At 39.3% G+C, this 22582-nt stretch overlaps 1 protein-coding gene across 2 annotated transcripts in view; it reads right to left on the bottom strand.

Moving 5' to 3' along the window:
- TSTD3 (thiosulfate sulfurtransferase like domain containing 3) overlaps positions 1-18248 on the bottom strand; it is a 160966-nt gene extending 142718 nt beyond the window's left edge. Inside the window, exons 1-4 of one of the 2 annotated variants that reach the window (XR_008665057.1) lie at positions 18104-18248; positions 6526-6699; positions 6265-6424; positions 3524-5991 (exon numbers count right to left, since the gene is read on the bottom strand). Coding sequence is in view for 1 of the 2 variants with exons in the window: in XM_055329883.1 (XP_055185858.1) it covers positions 5919-5991; positions 6265-6424; positions 6526-6699; positions 18104-18176 (480 nt within the window). In the remaining variant the exon portion in view is untranslated. Of the gene's footprint in view, positions 1-2212; positions 5992-6264; positions 6425-6525; positions 6700-18103 lie in introns of those variants that run through there. The other variant, XM_055329883.1, reaches the window with a different exon arrangement.
- Positions 18249-22582: the final 4334 nt, after the last annotated feature.

Genomic DNA, 22582 nt, shown 5'->3' with positions numbered 1-22582 from the left:
GGACAAAAACAAAAGAAAGTAAAATATCTAATTTATTTATAATGCTACACATTTTAAATGATGATAGGACCAAATAAGACACTATTAAAATTAATTTCACCTCTTTTTAAACTGTAAGACAACTAAATCACCTAAACAGCTTGCATTATAGTTGTTGGACTGTGCTGCTGTAAGGCAAGGAAAATGTTAGACCCCTGACCCATTCTCCCTACTGCTCATTCCTGCTCCCCAGAGCAACTTTTGGTTATTTCTTTGCTGTTGTGTTACTTCCACATTTCCAAGTAACAAGCATATAATTATAGCATTTATTGAGCACTTAGATGACAAGAATTTTCTCAGCTTCCTATATTATGAAGTACTTTAATCCTCAGAACAATTATTGTAGAGAGGAGGAAACTCAGGAACAGAAAGTTAACTTACCAATCACAGGTCAAGTAAGTGACAAGAGCTTGGATTAGGTTCTAATTCTTCAAACCTGGGCAGCTGGCCTCCAGGGCCATGCTCTTAATTACTTCACCTTACTGCCTCCTCTGTTTACCCTCCAGTGTTTTATTTTGATTCTTTTTTCAGTAGTAAAATTATCTAGTAACTTCCTACTCTGGAAGATGAAGATTTCACTTTTTTCTCACACACCTCCATCTATTCTCCTGCTTCCCCACCAAAACGGTTATATAATAATAAGCCTTCTGTTCCATTGTCTTCTCAATTTAAGTGTATACTTTTTGTTAAATTAATAATATATATTAAGTATATATAGATAACATTGTGTTCTGTAGTATACTGTGGTATATTTCCTTTCTTGGAGAATATTTTTGTCTTTCTGAAAGGAGTGTAATTGCCTTGGTTGTAATTTGCTCAGTTTACTTTGTATCTTTTATTTATCACCAGAATCACTTATTATTCATTTACTCCCTAGGTTTCTCACAAGGAAACATTCTTCCCCAAGCCCTTCATCTTTGTTTAGGTAGCCAAGATAGCAGGAATCCTATCTTTTTCTTTGCCTTTGTTTTAATGGACTACACCTCTACTTGCTTCAGAAAAGGTGCCTTTTAAGTAGCACCTTGTTCTTGTTTGAGAATGCAGTGTGTTATCATTCTACAGATATTAATTCGGGCTTTTCAGTAATTTTAAAATTTTTGTTTCCTTCATTAACACTTTTTCCTTGACGTTCCTTTTCTATGTTTGGTCATAATTTTTCAAGTTAGAATCTTGCTTTAATTGTCTCAGGATCCTTGATATTTGAAAGGCCCAAGATGATAAATGAGAGGTCTATGTGCATGGGTAGGACTTTACAGTGGTGGGCCTCATAGGTTCAGGGAACAACAAATGTTTTCGTTATTATCCCTCCCACCCCCAACAAAATATTCTAAAGCTTTTTCTTTGCCAGGGAGTCAGCTTTCCTAGAAAGGAAGCTTTTGGCTTTATGTGTGGTGGTAGTGAGCTGGACCATTCAGAGTTCTTGGAGACAAGGGAGGTCAGGGACCTAGGTATCTCATCGTACAGCAATCAGTTTCATTTTATCTTCCCACCTGCGGTAAGGGATCTCACTGCCATTCTTGCCCACACATGTTTAGCTGGAAGTTTCACCTCTCTACCCATTAATGTCAAATGAATGCAACCTAAAATATTAGCTGCCTATGTAAACAAGTACCATATTGTACGGATCCATATAGTAACAGTATACTAGGCATACATTATCTTATGTAAGCTTCAAAACAATACTATTATCCCCCATGTGAATATACTTGAGCCAGATTCTACTATTATGATACTTTTATTAAAATTTCCTTTTTCCTTTCTGTCCTTGCTCCTGGCGACACTTGCAGCACTGAAAAAAGGTGACAAAATTAGACTTTTCTGTTATTTAATTGCTGCCCTTTTAGACACTGAGAAATAACTTTTACTGACTGATGGTAGAAGCATTCAGTTTTCCATTTGTCAATAGTACCAATTTCTCACAGGTTAGCTCCTGATCCTACCTCTATCCAGTATTTCCATGGCATATACATAGTAGATAGCAAAGGGATGCATTATCAGAATGCAAGAGACCTCAGTGGGATCATAAGGCAAGTAAGAGAATGTAAATGAAGGAAAACTGACACACTTTATTCTTATTTATTTATTTATTTATTCATGAGAGACACAGAGAGAGAAAGAGAGGTGCAGAGACACAGGCAGGGGGAGAAGCAGGCTCCATGCAGGGAGCCCGACGTGGGACTAGATCCTCGATCTCCAGGATCATGCCCTGGGTCAAAGGCAGTGCTAAACCGCTGAGCCACCCAGGCTGCCCCAACTGACACACTTTAACTCAGAACTCTGAGCCTGTCCACTGTTGCCACTTTTTCTAGGACAGCTTCCTTTTATCCCATTATGAGAACTATGAGCAGTACATACAGCATTTTATTTTTATTTTTTTTAAGATTTTATTTATCTATTCATGAGAAACACAGAGAGGAGTGGTCGGTGGGGGGGGTGGGGAGACACAGGCAGAGGGAGAGAAGCAGGCTCCATGCAGGGAGCCCAATGTGGGACTTGATCCCAGGACTCCAGGATCATGCCCTGGGCCAACGGTAGGTGCTAAACCACTGAGCCACCCAGGTGTCCCCATACAGCATTTTAAAAGGTAATCTGGCCATTCTACATTTCTGAAACATGATGTAACCACTTGTTAAATGATGTATTAAATCATGTTATATATTTTGAGGCATCCAATACCATAGAAGTTAGTAATGATTTTACTCTTAAGACTTTTAGTATAAAGGTCAGTGCAGCTTCAGATACATTTGTTAAATTTTTATTTCAGAATAACTGACAATGAGGCTTGTCTTTATAAATTTGAATATAGAATATAAACAAGTACAATTATATTTGGGTAAATAGGAAACATTATCATAAGTTTTCTTTTAAAAAGCACCAGGAATCCAAAGTATTATAATTATAAAAATCTGGTTTAGTTACCTGCCTCCAAGTTAGAGATACTAAGTTCCTATCCCATATATTCAAAATGTAAAATATTTGTTTAACCAACAAACATGCTAAAAAGTCTCCTGTGCCCTCTCTCCAAAGGAAATTATTCTGAATTTGCTATTTATTATTCTCAGAATTTATACTTATGTACGTATACTTATAAATAACAGTACTTTGCATGGTTTCAAATATATTGTACATGTTTCTGTAATTTACTTCTCTAAATATTCACTGAGTCATCACGTTAATATGTACCTCATTTTTTTTCATTTTTATTAATCCTTACGTGTGTCTGTTAAGCCCATCCACCATCTACTGGGTTTTTAATTTCAGTTACTGTATTCTTAAAATTTAGAATTTCTATTTATACTTTTTGTAGTTTCCATTACTTTAATAATTTTTCTCATCTAAGTTATTGAATATATAAGATCAGTTATTTTTTTTAAAGATTTTTATTTATTTATTCATAGAGACAGAGAGAGAGCGAGGCAGAGACACAGGCAGAGGGAGAAGCAGGCTCCACGCAGGGAGCCTGACATAGGACTTGATCCCGGACCTCCAGGATCACACCCCAGGCTGCAGGCGGTGCTAAACCGCTGCGCCACAGGGGCTACCCTAAAATCAGTTATTTTCTGACATGTATCTGTAGATTTGTTTCTATTGTGTCTTTTTTCCTTCTTTTTCTACCTTGTTTTGTTGTTTTTCTTCTTTTTCAATCATGAGGTCTAATTTACTATTTCTGATAAGTTTTATAGAATTCTGAACATTGAATATGAAGAACTGTAGGGAATGTTTGTGGTTCATGGCTATGCCCCATGGGTCAAATCCTACCTGCCGTCTAGCTTTGCCTGGCCTTTGAGCTAAGAATGTTTGCCATATTTTTAAATGGCTGAAAAATAAAAGCAGATTATTTGGAACACATGAAATATAAAATTCAAACCAAAGTGGCCATAGTTTAGTGGAGATACAGCCACACTCACTCATTTGTGTATTGTCTCTCGTTGCTTTGTGCTACAGTAGCAGAGTTGACTAGTTGCAATAGAGACCTTAAGGCCCATAAACCTAAAATACTTATTGTTGCCAACCCTTTGCTCCAGCTAATGACATCTTTCTTAAAGAAGATTTACTGCTGGTAGGTCCTTAGGGTATCAGGAAGATCACCTCAATTCATTCAGGGATTTAGTGGATTCAAAGCTGGTCTTACATTTTCTGAGGGTTGGTCAATTTCTGGGTCGCCTTTACTCCTCGGGTATAGTTTCCCAGGGCTTCCAACTAAAATGGTTGGTGTATTTACCCAGGTTCTTATTTCTTGATGGGCCCAGTACTTCAACCACAACTTCCCTTCTCGCTCAGATTGTGGCTCTTCAAATCTCACCTTAGTATATTTGTCCTAGTAACATTTGTTTATATAGGTATATCAATAAGATCAGTTTAAAGCCATGAAGGAATTACTAAGGCAGCAAGGATTTGAAGAGCTATATGATGCAGAGAGGAGGAAAGCTGTAGACGATGAACCAACATCGAGGAGACTGCATTCATGCATGTGTGCGGGTGTTTTTTTTTTTTTTTCCAGCTTTTCTAGTTCTTGTAGGGAATTTGCTCTGCTAGAAACTAGACTGACCTTATCAGAAATAGAAGTTCAAGGTGGCCACATCACATCTCTACCCCAGATTCCCCATGGCTTTATAATATCATTGAGGACAAACCAAGTTCTTATAGTTACTTCCTAGGCCTACGTGGTCTGAATGACTACATAAAAGAGACCAAACACATTTGGGTCTGGAAAGGCACAGATGGAAGGAAGCACCAGTGCACTAGGGCATTGATAAATATAGGACTTGACATTCCAAAGGCATATACTCATGCTAGTGAAAGTCTTTTACATTTAAATTTTTTCCCTCCTATTTTCATTATTTTTAATTGAGATATAATTACAGAAAATGTATGTTTTCAAGTGTCCAGTGAATTTTGATGAATGTATTACTATGTACCAACACCTCAATCCATCACCCTAGAAATTTCCCTCCTTGCTTTTTCTAGTTAATCTTCCCTCTACAGAAGCAATCACTGTTGTTATTTCTATCTTTATAGATCATATTAATTTTTTAAGTTGCAGATCGTATCACTATCATGCTGGTTACAACACTGCCATAAGTCTTTGGGTGGTGTTAATGTATTTTCATTGTTCATATTTCACCTACTATTCTGGATCTCAGATTCTTGGTGTTTTAAGACTAAGTCTGCTTTTTTAAATTTAACTTTTATAAGTTGATAAAGTTTTATAAGTTTCTGCTAGAAATCAAACATATTCAGAGAAGAATCACATCTTTTTTATTATCTTTTTAGCATTTGGAATATTTAGCATAGGATATAAACTAAGAAAAGATGTTCAAGAAATGCTTACTAGCTGTTTTATATTATTCAACATTCAGTAAATACTCATTATGGGTGAAAAGTAGATCCACAAAAATATTTGTACTGTATATCATAATAGGAAAATAACTTATGAATTTTCTAAAATGGGGAAATTTACAAAGGAAAAAAGTATTTTAATCATTTAAAAAAATAACTTGTCTAGCTCATAGCCTCTTCAATGAATAGACGCTATGCTAACACAAATGGTCATACAATATGATTAGGTATTTTAAGTAACCCAGGCTTCAGGAAAACTATTGTACTATACTAAACTATTTAAAAATTCGAGAATCCCAACCTTATATTTCCATGGCAAGTCATATATATTATTTCAATTATCAGTAGCTTTTGGAAATAGCTAAGGGCAAGTAGTATTCTCAATTTATAGTTTAGGGAAAGATTCAACAAATAATTGAATTACACAAAATCCCCTTCCCATTAGCCAGTGATGCCAGGGCTAGATTGTTATTCTTTTGTTCATTTCACTATCCTAGGCTGCATGTACACAAGAAAAGAGCCAACTTGTGTTCCAGAATTCAATTTCCATGTTTCTTCTCTGAAAATTCATAGGTTGCCCATTCGTTCCATCCTCCAGCATAGTGTTGAGCACTGAAAACATATAGCAAGGTTAGTCCTGTAAACATTTCCTCCTGCTTTATAACACAAGGTTGATAGAAACTTTAGTGATTTAGAGATACAATGACTACTCTAGACCTCAAGCCTATTTATAAGAGTTACTTTTGAGTAGGATGAAAATATAAGAGCCTATAATTACTAACACAGTAATTATAAGAAATTTTTCAGTAGACCAGTAAAAATGTAATACATAGGAAACATTGCTATGCACATTCTTGAATACATTTTTATACTTTATCTATGCACCTGTTAAAGCCCAGGGATATTGCTGTGTCCAATGCCTTCTTGCTTCTCACTCCGGCTAAACAAGAAAACACTAGACTGTCAGATTTGGATGGCTTTACTTCATTGTACTTCTCTTTGAAGTCTTTTGGGTTCATCTGTAGAGCTTCACCTACCTCACCCACTGAAAAAAAAAGTTAAGAATTTGAATTAAATTTTAGATACAGTAAATTACTCAATATATACTTTTGTGGGATGAATCAGTTCGAGATACATGTCACTTACGTGGTATATTGACAGACCCAGGGATTTTTCCATACTTGACAACTTCCCATGTCTCTCTGACATCAATTAACATAATTTTTTTGGAATTCAAGAGGTTTTTAAGTTCCTTATAAGTGACATCTTTAAAAATAGCAGTACAAAAATTGTGGCAGCTTCCTTTTATTGACTTCAAACCTGGAAAGAATAAAATAATTTAGGCACCTTCAAAATAACATTGCTATTAATATCTGGAAAGCAGGTCAAAGGAGTTTCCCTCTGGCTCCAGTCAGCTAACTATAGTTGATCTTTTGACTTCACTGTACTGTGTATTTTGCACACACCGTGTAAGAGCCTACCCTCCCGCCCTCCATGCATAATGGCTGGCCTTGGCCAGCTCATATTCTACTCTCCAAGTCCTTAATTTGGTGGAGCTTGTAAGTACACATTCACTATTTGGTAACTGAATCTTGAAAATAATTTGTAAGTCTTACCATGATCAAGTTATAATGTTAAGAAAATTTTAATTTCCCCTTGCAAGCAAAGATAATAAGCCATATGTTAGATGTGGGAAACTTACATTTGAGACTACACTCGTAAGTACTTACAGGCACTGTTACTATCTGTTAAATAATTGGTGAGGTGCCTGGTTGGCTCCGAAGAGCATGTGACCCTTGATCTTGGGGTTGTCAGCTCAAGCCCTATATTGGGTGTAGAGATTACTTAAATAAATAAAAACTTAAAAAAAATAATTGGTAACATAATATGGTACTGGGTAATAACCCATAAAATAAATTCATGGGTCCATACTGATATAAGGATATAATTGAGTAAATGGGGAGAAGGGATTATTTCAATTTATAAATGTAGAACGAATGATGAAGAGAAAATCACCATTAGGTTGACAATCCAATAATAATTATTTCAGCAAGAGATGTTGGTAGATGCTAGAGTTAGTGGGTGAAATTATGATGAGAAATAGGAGAGTATCCCCCTAGGAGATACCTACTAATTACAAAAGGAAACAGCTGAAAGATACTACATTAACCAATTATTCAAAGATCACTAGTAAGAAATGTTGACATCACGTACTTTCTGATATGCTCAAAGAAGATTACATCACTTCCTTAGTATTTTTGCCAAAATCTATACTCTGAATCAAATCAGAAGAAAATCTCAGATAAACTCAATCTACAAAGAACCAGTACTCTTAAAAGGTGTCAAAAGTTATGAAAGACACAGACTATGGAACTATCACAGATTAAAGCAGACTAAGGAGTCATACAGTGTAATACAACATAGGATCCTGGATTGGATCTAGGACTATAAGAGACATCAGTGGGAAAATTGGTGAAATTTAAATAAGGTCTGTGGATTAGTTCACAGTATTATGTCAATATTTCCTGATTTCAAAAACTGTACTATGTAAGATGCTTATATTAGGGGAAGTTGAGTAAGAATTAAGGGAACTCTTTTTTACCTTTGCAACTTTCTGTAGGTCCAAATTGTTTTTTTTTTAAAGATTTATTTATTTATTCATTCAGAGAGAGAGAGAGAGACAGGCAGAGACACAGGCAGAGGGAGAAGCAGGCTCCATGCAGGGAGCCGAATGTGGGACTCGATCCCTGGTCTCTAGGATCACGCCCTGGGCTGCAGGCGGCGCCAAACCACTGCGTCACCGGGGCTGCCCCAAATTGTGTTTTTAAACATGAAAGAAAACCCAAAAGATTTTTAAAAATAGGATAAAAATACAACATACTAATATTTTACAACAAAATGACCACTGTAAAAAAAGGTAACTAATAATGCTCCAAATGCTGCTTAAAATATTAAAGATCTTATAAAGTGAAATTGGTTTAAATAGTATAAACTGGCACAGGAAAAGGTTTAAATGTCTAAGTCCAGAAACACACAATATACTATCTATGAGAATTAGGTATTTGGTAACAGTCAGATCAATGGGGAAATTTTGTTCAATAAATATGTAGCTAGGCATCAGGAAGAAACTTTAAGCAGGCTATGGCCTCATTCCTTACATGTAAATAAATTAAAATTTCAACCTAAAAACTAGTATCTTAGAAGTACTAATAGAAAACATGAGCAGATAATTTAAATCTTGGGATAAGAAAGCCATTCTAAACATGGCAAAATCAAAAGTCATAAAGAATTGACCTCATAAAAGTGCTATAATAAGACAAGTGGCAGGCAGGAACAAAGTATTTGTAACATAGAAAAGACAAAACATAGAGCCCGTACAAATAGGAAAAGGACAAAATTCTCACTAGGAAAACGGTCAAAACAAGAATAGGGGACTTGACTTGAAAAATACAGATGGTTAATAAAATGTAAAAAAATGCCCTGTCTCACTACTTATGAAGGAAATACAAGATGTAAACAAAAGTTTTCAAATTTTGTCAGGTTTGTAAATAAAGATTTGATAACACCAAATATTAGTGAGGGTATGAGGAAATTAGTACTCTTGTACATTGTTGGGAATGTGTAATGTTAAAACCTTTTGAAAGGAAAATTTAGCCCTAATGACATTTTATGTACGTATATCTTTTTTACCTCACAATTTTACTTTTAGGAATCTATCTTAATACAGAAGTATTAGCGTGAATACATACAAATGTGTGTATGTATAAATATATATATGTTGGCAGCATTCTCTACAATACTGAAAAATGGAAAGAAGCTGGAAGTCTATCCATAAGGGAATGGTTATAAGTGGTACATTTATACAATGGAATATTATTTAAGGTAAGGAGTCCAAAATAGAGCATTAAATGTAAAGAACTAGTTGGAAACACCACGTATAAACCAGAGGTTCCCATTCTTCCTTGGTTCATCCTTTCACGTCTCAGTAAATTTCCTGCAGTGCACATAGGCCAAAAGAGATGTTTTATGGTTCTATTTATTAAGTAGTTAAGAAAAGCCAAAAGTGAGTTCTGAAGCACCATATTTTCTTATAAAAACCAAACACTGTTCTACTTTCATTTGCCTTTCTCACTGATAGCAAAAGATGGGGAAATGGACAAATACAATAGTTTAAAAATACAGGTTTCCCAGCAATTCCACTCCAAGGTATGTACCCAAAAGATTTGAAAACAGGGATTCAAACAAAGACATCAATAATGTTCATAACAGCATTATTCACAATTACTCCCAAAGGCCAAAAGGTGGAAACAACCCAAGCTCATTCAACAGATGAACGGGTAAATAAAATGTAGGATACACACACAATGGAATATCATTCTGCCAGAAAAAGGAATGAAATTCTAACACATAACTACAGCACGAAACTACAACATTGAAAACATGCTAAGTGAAGTAAGCCAAGCACAAAATGACAAATACTAGTGGTATTTTATGATTCCACTTATTTGAAATATCTAGAACAGGTAAATTCATAGAAAGTAGGTTTGAGGTAACCAGGAGTTGGAGGGAAAGGTGCTATTCCCCAGTGGGCTTGAGTTTCTGTTTGGAGTGATGAAAATTTTTGGAAATACAGTGGTGATGACTGCGCGATGTTGTGAATATAATTAATGCCACTGAATTGTACATTCAACAATGGTTAAAATGACATATTTTATGTCTATCACAGTAAACAAAATAAAAAAAATACAAATACAAATTTCCCCATCCTCTTCATATTTTGAAAAGTCAGCTCATGTTATCTACAAGATTAGATCTTTAAAATGCCTGGGATAAAACTATTTCTCACTCAACATGCTGTTTTGTGAATTCCCAGATATAAAAAGTCAGCAGGCTGAGTTCACACTTGTTACTGAGTTCCTCATTGTTAGGAACTAACTGGAGAAGTATGGTAATTTAAAAAACTGTTAAACTCAAGACTGTGGTACTTCACACTGGGAAGCAAACATCATGTCAGCATGTAACCTCTGCCACTGAATTAGAGATGGTTACGTATTTTTCTTTTCTTTCTTTTTTTTTTTTAAAGATTTTATCTATTTATTCATGAGAGACACAGAGAAAGAGGCAGAGACACAGGCAGAGGGAGGAGCAGGCTCCCTGCCGGAAGCCTGATGCAGGACTTGATCCCAGAACCCCGGGATCATGACTGGAGCCAAAGGCAGATGCTCAACCACTGAGCCACCCAGGTACCCCTAGTTATGTTTTGCTTATATTGTAGAATCAAATTGACCTTGAACTTTCTCTAATTCAGCTATACTGTTGGTGGGGGTGCATTGGAAAACAGGTTTATAATCAGTGAGGAATAGTTTTCCTAGCTTTCCACTCTGAGCCAAAGTACAAATATTCCCCTAATAAGTCTCAGCTCCCCCCAAGCCTCTCACGGTATGAGCCTCCAGTCCACACTAATTCTTTAGGTAAAGCTATAGTGTATTTTTTTGTACAAGGGGGCTTCTACTTGTAAATCAACCACTTCATCCTTTGCTTGATCAAAGAAACAGCAATCAGTTCCTACACTGAAGGAAAACTGTCTGTTTGGAATTTATTGGGATGATGTAGGGTTCTCTGGAGGGATTCCCGAGAGTAACACAAGCTGTACCTGATTTTTCACATTTTTGAGCCTAATTTTTAAATAAACTCCAGTTTGGCTGTTGGCACAGTGGGAAATCTAGCCTCACCTGGCTATTACCTACAGCCTACATTATAGGACACAGTCCATACTCCTTAGTACGTTCTATTATGTCCTTCAACCTACTTTACCAGCATAATTTACCACACCTTCTCCTCTTCCTCATTCCTCCTCTGCCTCTATAACCCTTCCCTCCAGCTACATTAAAAGTATACATGTGCTCTCACTACATTTTTACAATGGAAAGAGCAGGGATTCTAGAGTCAGATAAACCAGGTTCAAATCCTGGCTTGTCCACTTAGCTCTGTAATCCTGGGCAGATTACATAAACTCTCTGGGACTTAGTTTCTTATTTGTAAAACAGGAATACTATTATTTAACCTTTCTGAGTTGCTGTGAAGTTTAGATAATCTATACAGTGCAATCTTTAAGTATATTTTTTTGCCTTCCTTCATGATTTATGCACACTTCTTTTTTTTAAGATTTTTAAAAAAAATTTTTTATTTATTCATGAGAGACACGGAGAGAGAGAGAGAGAGAGAGGGAGGGAGCAAGCAGAGACATAGGCAGAGGGAGAAGCAGGCTCCATGCAGGGAGCCCGACATGGGACTCGACCCTGGGTCTCCAGGATCACACCCTGGGCCAAAGGCAGGGGCTAAACCTCTGAGCCACCCAGGGATCCCTGCACACTTCTTTCTGAAGGGAATAGCTCCCTTCCTCATCTCTACCTGACACACTCTTACTCTCCTTGAAGACTGTTAAATGCCACTTGTCCCCAGCCCAATTAGTTTCATTTCTAGGTATCTATTCTAGTAAAATACTTGTGCATATACACAAAGAGGTATGTACAATGATAATTATTGGAAAAAAAATTTTAACAGCAAAAAATAGAAACCAAAATGTCCATCAGGAGACTGGTTAAATAAACTGTGGCAATCCATACTATGGAATACATGCAGTGGTTAAGAGAGTTATGTGTACTGCCATGGAAACTTCTAAATACCTAAGTGAGAAAAAATGCAGAAAAGTGTGCACAATAGATCACATTATATATATATGATTTCTGCTACAGATCTATATATGATATACAAAAGCATAATGAGTGGAAGATCTGAACAGACATTTTTCCAAAGACATACAGATGGAATGCCTGGGTGGCTCTGTTGTTAAACATCTGCCTTCAGCTCAGGTCATGATCTTAGGGTCCTGGGATTGAGCCCTGCATCAGGCTCCCTGCTCAGCAGGGAGACTGCTTCTCTTTCTACCTCTCTTTCTGTGATCTCTCTCACTCTCACTCTCTTTCAAATAAATAAACAAAATCTTAAAAAAAAAACATATAGATGGCCAAAAGACAAATGAAAAGATGTTCAACATCATTAATCATCAGGGAAATGCAAATTGAAACCAGAATGAGATATCACTTCACTCCAGCTAGAACGGCCATTATCCATAGATAAGACATAATAAATGTTGGTGAGGATGTGGAGGAAAGGGAACCCTCGTGCATTATTGGTGGGAATGTAAATTGGTGCAGCCACTGTGGAAAACAGTATGGAGGTTCCTCAAAAAATCAAAAATAGGGGGATGACTGGTGGCTCAGCGGTTGAGCATCTGCCTTCGGCTCAGGGAGTGATCCTGGGGTCTCGGGATGGAGTCCCACATCGGGCTCCCTGCAGGGAGCCTGCTTCTCCCTCTGCCTATGTCTCTGCTTCTCTCTGTGCCTCTCATGAATAAATAAATAAAATCTTTTAAAAAATTTAAAATAGAACTACAATATGATCCAGCATTTCCACCCCTGGTATTTATCTGAAGAAAATGAAGATGCTATCTTGAAAAGCTATATGCACTCCCATGTTCACTGAAGCATTATTTATAACAGCTAAGATATGGGGTACCTGGGTGGTTCAGTCTGTTAAGCATCTGCCTTCTGCTCAAGTCCTGATACCAGAGTCCTGGGATGGAGCCCCATGCTGGCTCCCTGCTAAGTGGGGAGCCTGCTTCTCTGTCTCCCCCTGCTTGTACTCTCGCTTTCTCTCTTTCCAATAAATAAATAAATAAATGAATAAATGAATAAATAAATAAATAAATCCATCCTTAAAAAAATAAAAATAACAGCCAAGATATGGAAACAATCTAAGTGTCAATGGATAAAGAAATTGTAGTACACACACACACACGAATATTACTCAGCCGTAAAAAAGAATGAACTCTTGTCATTTGAGACATGGGTATTATTACACTAAGTCAGAGAAAAGCAAATAATGTGTGATCTCATATGTGGAACCTAAAACAAACAAAAAAATAAACTCTCAAAGCCCAAGCTTATAGACACAGAACGGATTAGTGGTTGCCAGGGGCAGGGAGTATGGGGTGGGAGAAATGGATGAAGGTAGAAAAGGTAAAAATTTAAAAATAAATATTTTTTAGATAAAAAAATTAGAATTCTCATCTTTTTTTTTTTTAAATTTATTCATGAGAGACACACACACAGAGAGGCAGAGCCACAGGCAGAAAGAGAAGCAGGTCCCATACTGGAAGACCGATGTGGGCCTTGATCCCAGCCCTCTGGGATCATGACCTGAGCCAAAGGCAGACAGTCAACTACTGAGCCCCAGGCGCCCCTAGAATTCTCATCTTTAACAAGGAAAATGGAGAAGGGTCTTAGGCTTCTTAGAGAAGAGTAAATGATGTTTAGGAAGGATGAATAGGCCCTAAGAGGAACAGAGATGGAAGGTTTGACAGTTTGTGACAAAATCTGGGTGTGGTGTTGAGTTCTGATCTCCTTTCCTATGATGAGTTAATCTTCCCTGATTGATGAAATTCTGGGGGAGGGGATTTATGACAGTTGAGATCCTTTTGGAGGATCTGTCTTTAGATGGGTAAGAGGAGTTCAGAAAACGCCTGTCTCTGCATTTGCTGTTTTTCAAATAACTACAGTTCAAAAAAAATTTAAAAAATCAACCTACCAACCCAAATTTCAGTTTGAAATAAGTACGATGACCTAAAAATATTTAAAATCACATCATATTAGACTATGCAAATTGAAGATCTAGTATAATTCAGAATGCTCTGATCCATACTGTTTACATGTTTAGAAGGTTGCTCTTCTACTACAATTATCAGGTCTTTTTAGTAAGGAGACCTGTAGAAATAAGCACTTTTTCCAAACAAAAAACTTAAGAAATTTAGGATTACTTCAACATTATTTCTAAATTCTAGATTCAATTATTCTTTGAATTTTATTTATTTATTTATTTATTTATTTATTTATTTAGATAACTTCTACACCCAACTGGGGCTCGAACTCATGACCAATATCAAGAGTCACTGTGCTCTTCCAACTGAGCCATCCTGGCACCCCTATCCTTTAAATTATTTAATTTCAATTAGCCTAATGCGATTTAATTAATTGTATGTTTCAGGAAACTAAATATAGAAACCATATACATGACTTGGGTTCTGAATTTATTTTTTCATAAACTTAGCTTCTTTTCTATATTATTGTATAGCATAGTCTTATACTATATGCTGTACTTTAAAATACTAAACTAGGGATCCCTGGGTAGCGCAGCGGTTTAGCGCCTGCCTTTGGCCCAGGGTGCGATCCTGGAGACCCGGGATCAAATCCCATGTCGGGCTCCCGGTGCATGGAGCCTGCTTCTCCTCCCTCTGCCTGTGTCTCTGCCTCTCTCTCTCTGTGTGACTATCATAAATAAATAAAAATTAAAAAAAATACTAAACTAGGGGATCCCTGGGTGGCTCAGCGGCTCAGTGCCTGCCTTTGGCCCAGGGCATGATCCTGGAGTCCCAGGATTGAGTCCCGCGTCGGGCTCCCTGCATGGAGCCTGCTTCTCCCTCTGCCTGTGTCTCTGCCTCTCTCTCTCTCTCTCTCTCTCTCTCTCTCTCTATCATGAATAAATAAATAAATAAAATCTTTAAAAAAATACTAAACTAAATTTCTTAGAAATAACCTACCAGGAGCCTGGGTGGCTCAGTGGTTGAGCATCTACCTTTGGCTCAGGTCGTGATCTGGGGTCTTGAGACCGAGTTCTGCACTGGGCTCCCCTCAGGGAGCCTGCTTCTCCCTCTGCCTGTCTCTGCCTCTCTGTCTCTCATGAATAAATACATATAATCTTAAAAAAAAAAAAAGAAATAGTCTACCATTATTTCCTACCAATTCATTTTGGTATACTTTTTATAGTTTCAAATAAATAAAGTTTTGATGTGAAAAATGTACTTATTTGACATAACAGTTTTTGTTTAATAATAACAACAATCATAATAATAGCAACTCACTCTCGCCACAGTTATAAAATAAATTCTCTGGTTCATCCCTCCTCTTCTTTGGGATGTTGACATTTAGAAAACCCATGTCAGTATCTGTTGATTATTGAAAACTATACTAGGGACCATGTAATGGTCAATATAAACAACACATAACCTAGAAAGAATATAGTAGAAATAATGATTGTTACTTCGGAGAGAAAATATCAGGAAAAACATTTGCTGTGCTTCTTTCTCAAATGGGTATTTGGGTTTAGGGTGAACATTTTATAACTTCTGATATAATCACTTTAATAAATATTTTGATTTTTTTTGGCAACCACTTACAGCAAAATGTGAAAAGCAGGTGAACAACCATCCTAGTGAATGAAGGTTAAGATGGAAGTTTTAGGTAAGGCAATGCATTTACTTCATGAAATGGTGAGTTTAACACCAGATGGGACCACCTTACACTATCTTTCAGCTTCTCAAAGTCACTTGTCTTCTCCATCTCCTTTTACTATTCTTATCACAGTACTTTCCCTTAAAGAGCCCAACGAGTCCCCAGGTCCCCACCTTCCCCAACCTCCCTCCTTATTTAAAGCATCCTCTAGTCTGGCAGTTGATTCATGTTGACAAGGGTACCTCTGTGTTTTCCACTGTTATTCGCAGCCCCAGGACAAGGATCAAGTAAAGGCCTGTATACAACCTGGCTACCTCCCAGAAAGCTACTTATTATCTTAGAGAGGTCAGAACTCAGGGCAAAGATAGGGCAGGATGGAGTATGTCAGAGTTCACTCACTTCCTGCCACCACAAAGGTGTGTTAGGAAGGCACTCAGCTATAGTGCACATGACTTAGTAGGTCAGATTTGGGATCCTGCTTCTGCCTAAGTCTAAACAGAAGCTAAAAGGAAGATAAGAACAACAAAACTAGCAGAAAAAGATTTGAGAGGATAGCTTCAGAGAATAAAGGTAGACAGCAAGCTTTTGTCTTCATGGAAATGCAGGAGACAAAGGCCATTTTCAGTGTTACAGGGGTCACTGATTAAGTAACGAGCTCGCTTGTTAGCAGCCTCAAGTCATGAAGAAGACAAGGATTGACTGCATTCTCTTTGGAAAGTCTTGGTTGAAAGATCAGAAACCCATCCTGGCAGTTGGAAGCAACCTAAATGTTCATACAGGAAATGGTTAAAGTAATGATGAAGCATACCACGGAGCATTTACAAGGCAAGAGGCAGACCTACATTTAGTGATTTGGAGAGATGTCCATATTGCTAAATGAAAAAGCTTCCCCTATGAGATCTATATGCACATAAGACACAATAATATTTAGGTTTCATAAATGTCCAGAAAAACATCTGGAAGGAAATGTTAAACTATTCCTGGGGAGTACGACTGCAGGGACAGGAATTCTGGGGCATAAATTCTAAACCATAGAGAAGTGTTTAGAAGGATGGGTACCAAACCACATCTGGAGAGGAGGGTGGAATGTGGGAGGGTATATAAAGGGGAACACAGGCTGTGCCTTATTGTCTATTTGAATATAATGGGAACATAATAATATATCACTAGTAGAATTTTTTTGAAAAATTTAGGTAATCTCTACACCGAATCTGGGGATCGAACTTACAACTCTGAGATCAAGGGTTGCATGCTCTACCAACGGAGCCAGCCAGGCACCACACTAGTAAAATTTTTTAAATGAAAATGCACCTTTTCTCTACCACTTTCTCCAACTCAGGTACAATCGTAGCTTTTTCCATAGCCATCTCATGAGGCCATGAGTGGGGACTGTTTCCTTGTGTCTGTCTCTCCCCACAACCGTGACTTGAACTGCAGAGGCTGCATCCCCAGCAGGAGGCCTGCATTACTAGATGCTCAACAAACAAGTTTGCAGAGAAAAAGCACATTTTAGGGACGCTTGGGTGACTCAGCTCAGGGCGTGATCCTGGGACCCTGGGGTCCTGGGATCGAGTCCCCGTGAGCCGGCTTCTCCCTCTCCTATGTCTCTGCCTCTCTCTGTGTCTCTTAGGAATAAATAAATAAATAAATAAAATCTTTTTTTTTTTTTTAAAGCACATTTTAAACTACAGAGGAGGTACCAACAGTTCAAGTGGAAGAACTGGGAGGGAGAGCTGGGGGCACAGTGTTACGCCACAGTCTCTGCAGCTGCATCCACAAATAAAAATTGTGCTAAAGGAGGGGCAGCATGGGAAGCAAAAAGAAGGGACTGGAAGCCTGCTCCGAGTACTGCACCCGAGGCCTCCACTAACACCCTTGTTTCTCTGGCTTGTTCTGCCGCCTGTAAAATCAGCATGGGACTTTAATAGCTGTAACGTGTTATTATAATCCCAGGCGACTGTTGCCATCAAGCCCCGAGCGCGGCCCCGCAGTGGGTCCCAGGGGTTGCTCGCGAAGCTGGCGCCCCGGGCACCCTGGCTCCCCCGGCACCCTGGCTCCCCGGGCACCCTGGCTCCCCCGGCACCCTGGCTCCCCCGGCACCCTGGCTCCCCGGCGTCGCGAGCCCACCTTCGCCGCCCGGTGGAGCACCAGCCTCTTCCCGCGCGCCTGCCCGGAGCAGCAGCGCTGACCTCTCCCTGCGGCCCCCAGGGGCACCCCCAGACCCAAGCAGCCCGGGACCCGAAGGAACGAGAACTGAGAGTGGGTGCTGTCTTCCCAGGGGCCCAGAATCACGGGTCTCATGTCTACCCGGTAGCCTCAAGGAGCGAGAGCACCGCCACCCGGGCCACTTCCTTCCCCGGGGACCCCGAGCTCACCCCAGAGCGCAGCCTCCGCCGACCTGAGGACCGCCCGGCGCGCACCCCCGAGCAGCGGCCCCGAGAGCGCCATCCGCCGCACCCCGACGCCGGCCCGCGGCGCACCCGGACCCCGCTTCCCTGCTCCGGCCGCAGCCCCGCTCTCGGCCGCAGCCCCGCTCTCGGCCGCCCTGCCCACCGCCGCCGGCCCGCCGCGCACCCGGCGCCGCTTGACCGCTCTCGGCCGCCCCGCCCCGCCTCCCCGCCCTCCGCCCGCCCCGCCTCCCTCCGCCCGCCCCGCCCCGCCTCCCTCCGCCCGCCCCGCCCCGCCTCCCTCCGCCCGCCCCGCCTCCCCGCCCTCCGCCCGCCCCGCCTCCCTCCGCCCGCCCCGCCCCGCCTCCCCGCCCTCCGCCGCCCCGTCCCCCGCGCCGCGCCCCCGAGCGCCCCCAGCCGGGCGCTGGCCCAAACCCGGGGCGCCACAGGGTGACCGCAGAGCCCACCGCGCCCCGCCTCTCAAACTTGACTTTGGAAAGAAACGGAGAGTTGGGCTTGCTCTTTTGGTCTGGATTATTATTATTATTTTTTTTGGATTATCATTTTTGAAAGAGAGACAAGTGTAAGAGTGGGAAGTAGAAATTGAGCCAAAGGGCAGCCCGGGAGGCTCAGCGGTTTGGCGCCCGCCTTCGGCCCAAGGAGTGATCCTGGCGACCCGGAGTCGAGTCCCACATCGGGCTCCCTGCATGGAGCCTGCTTCTGTCTCTGCCCCTCTCTCTCTCTCTCTCTGCCTCTCATGAATAAGTAAATACAATCTTTAAAAAAAAAAAAAACAAAGATGAAATTTCTAGATTAAAGTAAGTTTTTTTCCCACTTTATAGTAGGATTCTTTTTTTGTTTTTTTTTTAAGATTTTATTTATTTATTCATGAGAGACACAGAGAGACAGAGAGGCAGAGACATAGGCAGAGGGAGAAGCAGGCTCCATGCAGGGAGCCTGATGTGGGACTCGATCCAGGGACTCCAGGATCACCCCTAAGCCAAAGGCAGACGTTCAACCGCTGAGCCACCCAGGCGTCCCCATAATAGGATTCTTGTAGATTATTTATTTATTCATTCATTCATTCATGAGAGACACAGAGAGAGAAAGAGAGGCAGAGACGTAGGCAGAGGGAGAAGCATACTCCCCGCGGGGAGCCCCATGCAGGACTTGATCCCGTACCCCACATCACTACCCAAGCGGAAGGCAGACGCTCAACCACTGAGCCGCCCCCGCATTCCCTTGTAGATTAATTTAAAGCAAACTGCAAATTGAACACCAATAAAAAAATAAATTTATTATTAAAAAAAAATAAAATAAAGCAAACCGCATGGACGGTTTTCTAAGAATTGCTCTTAACTCCAATAGCTGGTTCAACTGATGTCGGTATTAAGGTAATCTCATGCTGTCATCTTTCCCCCACAACTTTGATATTTGACTATAATGGACCATAACTTGTCAGAGTTAGGTGCAACTATTTTACAAAATGTGTCAGTTTGCAATTGCTACTGTAGCAAATTGCCATAAATGTACTGGATTCAAACAAAATTTATTACTTACAGTTCTGTAGGTGAGATTACTCGGTTTAAATTGCCGTGTCAGCAAGCCTGTGTTCTTCTGAAGGCTCTGGGGGAGAATTTCTTTTCTTGCCTTTTATATCCACTAGAAGTTGCTTGCATTCCTTGGCTACTGGTCCCCTCCCCATCTTCAAAGCCAGCAGTTTAGCATCTTCAAATCTCTACCTCTGACTTCTGCTTCTGTTGTTGCATCCCTTATTCTTCCTCTGACCCTCCCTCCTGCCCCCCTTTTCTAAAGACCTTTGTGATAACTCTAGGGCTACTTGAATGATCCAGGATAATTTCCCTCTCTTAAGATCCTTAATTTAAATCATATATGCAAAATCCTTTTGCCATGTAAGGTAAAGTGATCATGAGTTCCAGGAATTAGAACACCTTTGAGGGTGGGGAGTGTTATTCCGCGCACCACATAGAGTTTATTATTGCTGTGGTTCATTACCTTATTTTAAATTTATTCTCAATTTTGGCCCCCAACATAATAGAAGCTATATTTGGGGATCCCTGGGTGGCGCAGTGGTTTAGCGCCGGTCTTTGGCCCAGGGGTGCGATCCTGGAGACCCGGGATCGAATCCCACGTCAGGCTCCCGGTGCATGGAGCCTGCTTCTCCCTCTGCCTGTGTCTCTGCCTCTCTCTCTCTCTGTGACTGTCATAAATAAATAAATAAATAAATAAATAAATAAATAAATAAATAAAAAATAGAAGCTATATTTAACTGTAAATTAATTTACAATAGAAAATTTAAAAATTAATTTCTAAATGGCATTATTAAAGTATGTGTCCAAGGAATAATTTCATTAAGCACTTTAAGATTATTTAATTTTCAATAATTTAATAGTAGCACCACTTCAAATTTCTATGCCAGTGTCATCACTTACAATTATCTTTTTCCAAATTATTTAAGGTTTAGCTATAGTCTCTATATAATCTATTTTGTGAATTAGCTTTGAAATAAAATGTCATTATATATTGTAAATTCATGTACTCTCCATGGCATCCTCAAGCTCTCCTGAATACATTAAAACCATAGGTAGTATGAACACAGATATGGAAACAATGAAACAATGTGCTTGGTTTCAATAAATCGCATATAATTTGATTTAGGCTTTTGCAAGAGCACATACTATGAAAGAATTCTTTTTCCAATGTTCATGACTAATTATTTGAGAAATATTTTTCTGCAGGATTTTTTCTCTCGAAAGATGAATAGCTCTTCCCATACGTAACACAGTGCCAGACGTAGTTTATTTAAGAGTTCTTATAGTAAAGAGTCTTAATCATTGTTCCTTGGACAAGTGTCCAAGTTCTTCTTTTCAGAGAGAGTCAGGAAGGCTTAAAGCGGGATGAAAGGAAGAAAAATAGTTTAATTCTCCTGGGAAAGGTCTACTAGTGCTGAGATGATATGAATCATTGATTCTCAAACAACTTGTTTATTTCTTGGCATGACATAAGTGAAAGGCAACTGGGAAGGAGGAGATTTTCCCCATTTCTTTCTAAATTCACAACAAGTCTCCAGATATTTGACAAATCAAATGAATAATTAGGAAATGTATTGTTTTTCATGAAGCTTTTTTAGGGGAAGAGTTTCTATCAAAACTTAAAATGAATATATCTGTTGACTCAGCATTTCCACTGCTATCTCTCTGATAGTATTTGCACAAGTGGGCCAAGATAAAGGTACATCAACAGAAAACTGATTGGGAAAAAAAAATGATACATCCATTCACTGGAGTTTTAAGCAACTAGTCAAAAGAATGAGGCTAATATAAAGTTATGTCCAAGATATACCGTCTAGTGAAAAAAATCAAGTTGTAAAATAATATGTAAACCGCTAGAAATCAAGGTAGCTTTGGAACTTTGTCATTTCCAAGAAAAATTGCATGGTGTTTGCATAATTCCTAAATTTCTTTCTTCCAAAAAGATTTATTTATTTGAGAGAGAGAGCACACAGGCAGGAGCAGGGAGAGGAGCAGAGGGAGAGGGAGCAGCAGACTCCTGGCTGACCTGGACTCCATCCCAGCACCCTGGAATCCTGACTTGAGCTGAAGGCAGAGGATTACTGAGCCACTGGGCAGCCCCTAATTCCTAAATTTCTATGTTCTAATTCAGTCCCCCCCCCTTTTTTTTTTTACTGTAAATTGGGAGTCCAGTATATGATACATTTTTTAAAATCCTGCTTACAGCAATGTAATTTAGTATGGAAATTATTTAGGTTTGTTCAAGTTTGCATATCTTTTTTTCCTCCATGTGCTATTTCAAATTTGATGTTACAATAAATGAAAACTTCAGTAATATAGGCAGTTTTGACTTCACAATTACATCACAATACAACCTATTCTTATTTGGGGAATTTTTTTTCCCTAAAGAAAAAAAATAGGGAAAAGATATTTCTCCCTAAAGAAAAAAATTTTCCTACTTCAAAACGTTATTCTTTATCCCTATACCAGGTACAATAACTGGCATATTTGTACTTAGTTACATTTATTGAAGGAGTGGTTTCCATAAATACAATGTTAACACCTAGTAACTTCCTTTGCCAGTTCTGTACATAGAAATAATGGTATTTCGTAAGAAATGAATTAGAAATTTTAAGGGAAAGTCAGAGTTTTTTGGTTTATCTCTGGTATCTTATTAGACTCCTAATCCAAGATTCTATCCATAAGGCCACACTTGTCTCCTTGCTGAAGAGTTGTGAAAGATTACAAAGCTCGTAGGATTTATCCACAACTAGTGTTGATATTTGCAGAATCATTAAAATAAAATATTTTCTGGGCGCCTGGGTGGCTCAATGGTTGAGCACCTGCCCTTCTCAGGTCGTGTCCTCGGGGTCCTGGGATCGAGTCCCGCATGGGGCTACCCGCAGGGAGCCTGCTTCTCCCTCTGCCTAGGTCT

This window comes from Nyctereutes procyonoides, unplaced genomic scaffold, assembly GCF_905146905.1.
Source record: "Nyctereutes procyonoides isolate TBG_1078 unplaced genomic scaffold, NYPRO_anot_genome, whole genome shotgun sequence".
Classification (NCBI taxonomy): Eukaryota; Metazoa; Chordata; class Mammalia; order Carnivora; family Canidae; genus Nyctereutes; species Nyctereutes procyonoides.
This window is presented reverse-complemented; position numbering and strand designations above follow the sequence as displayed.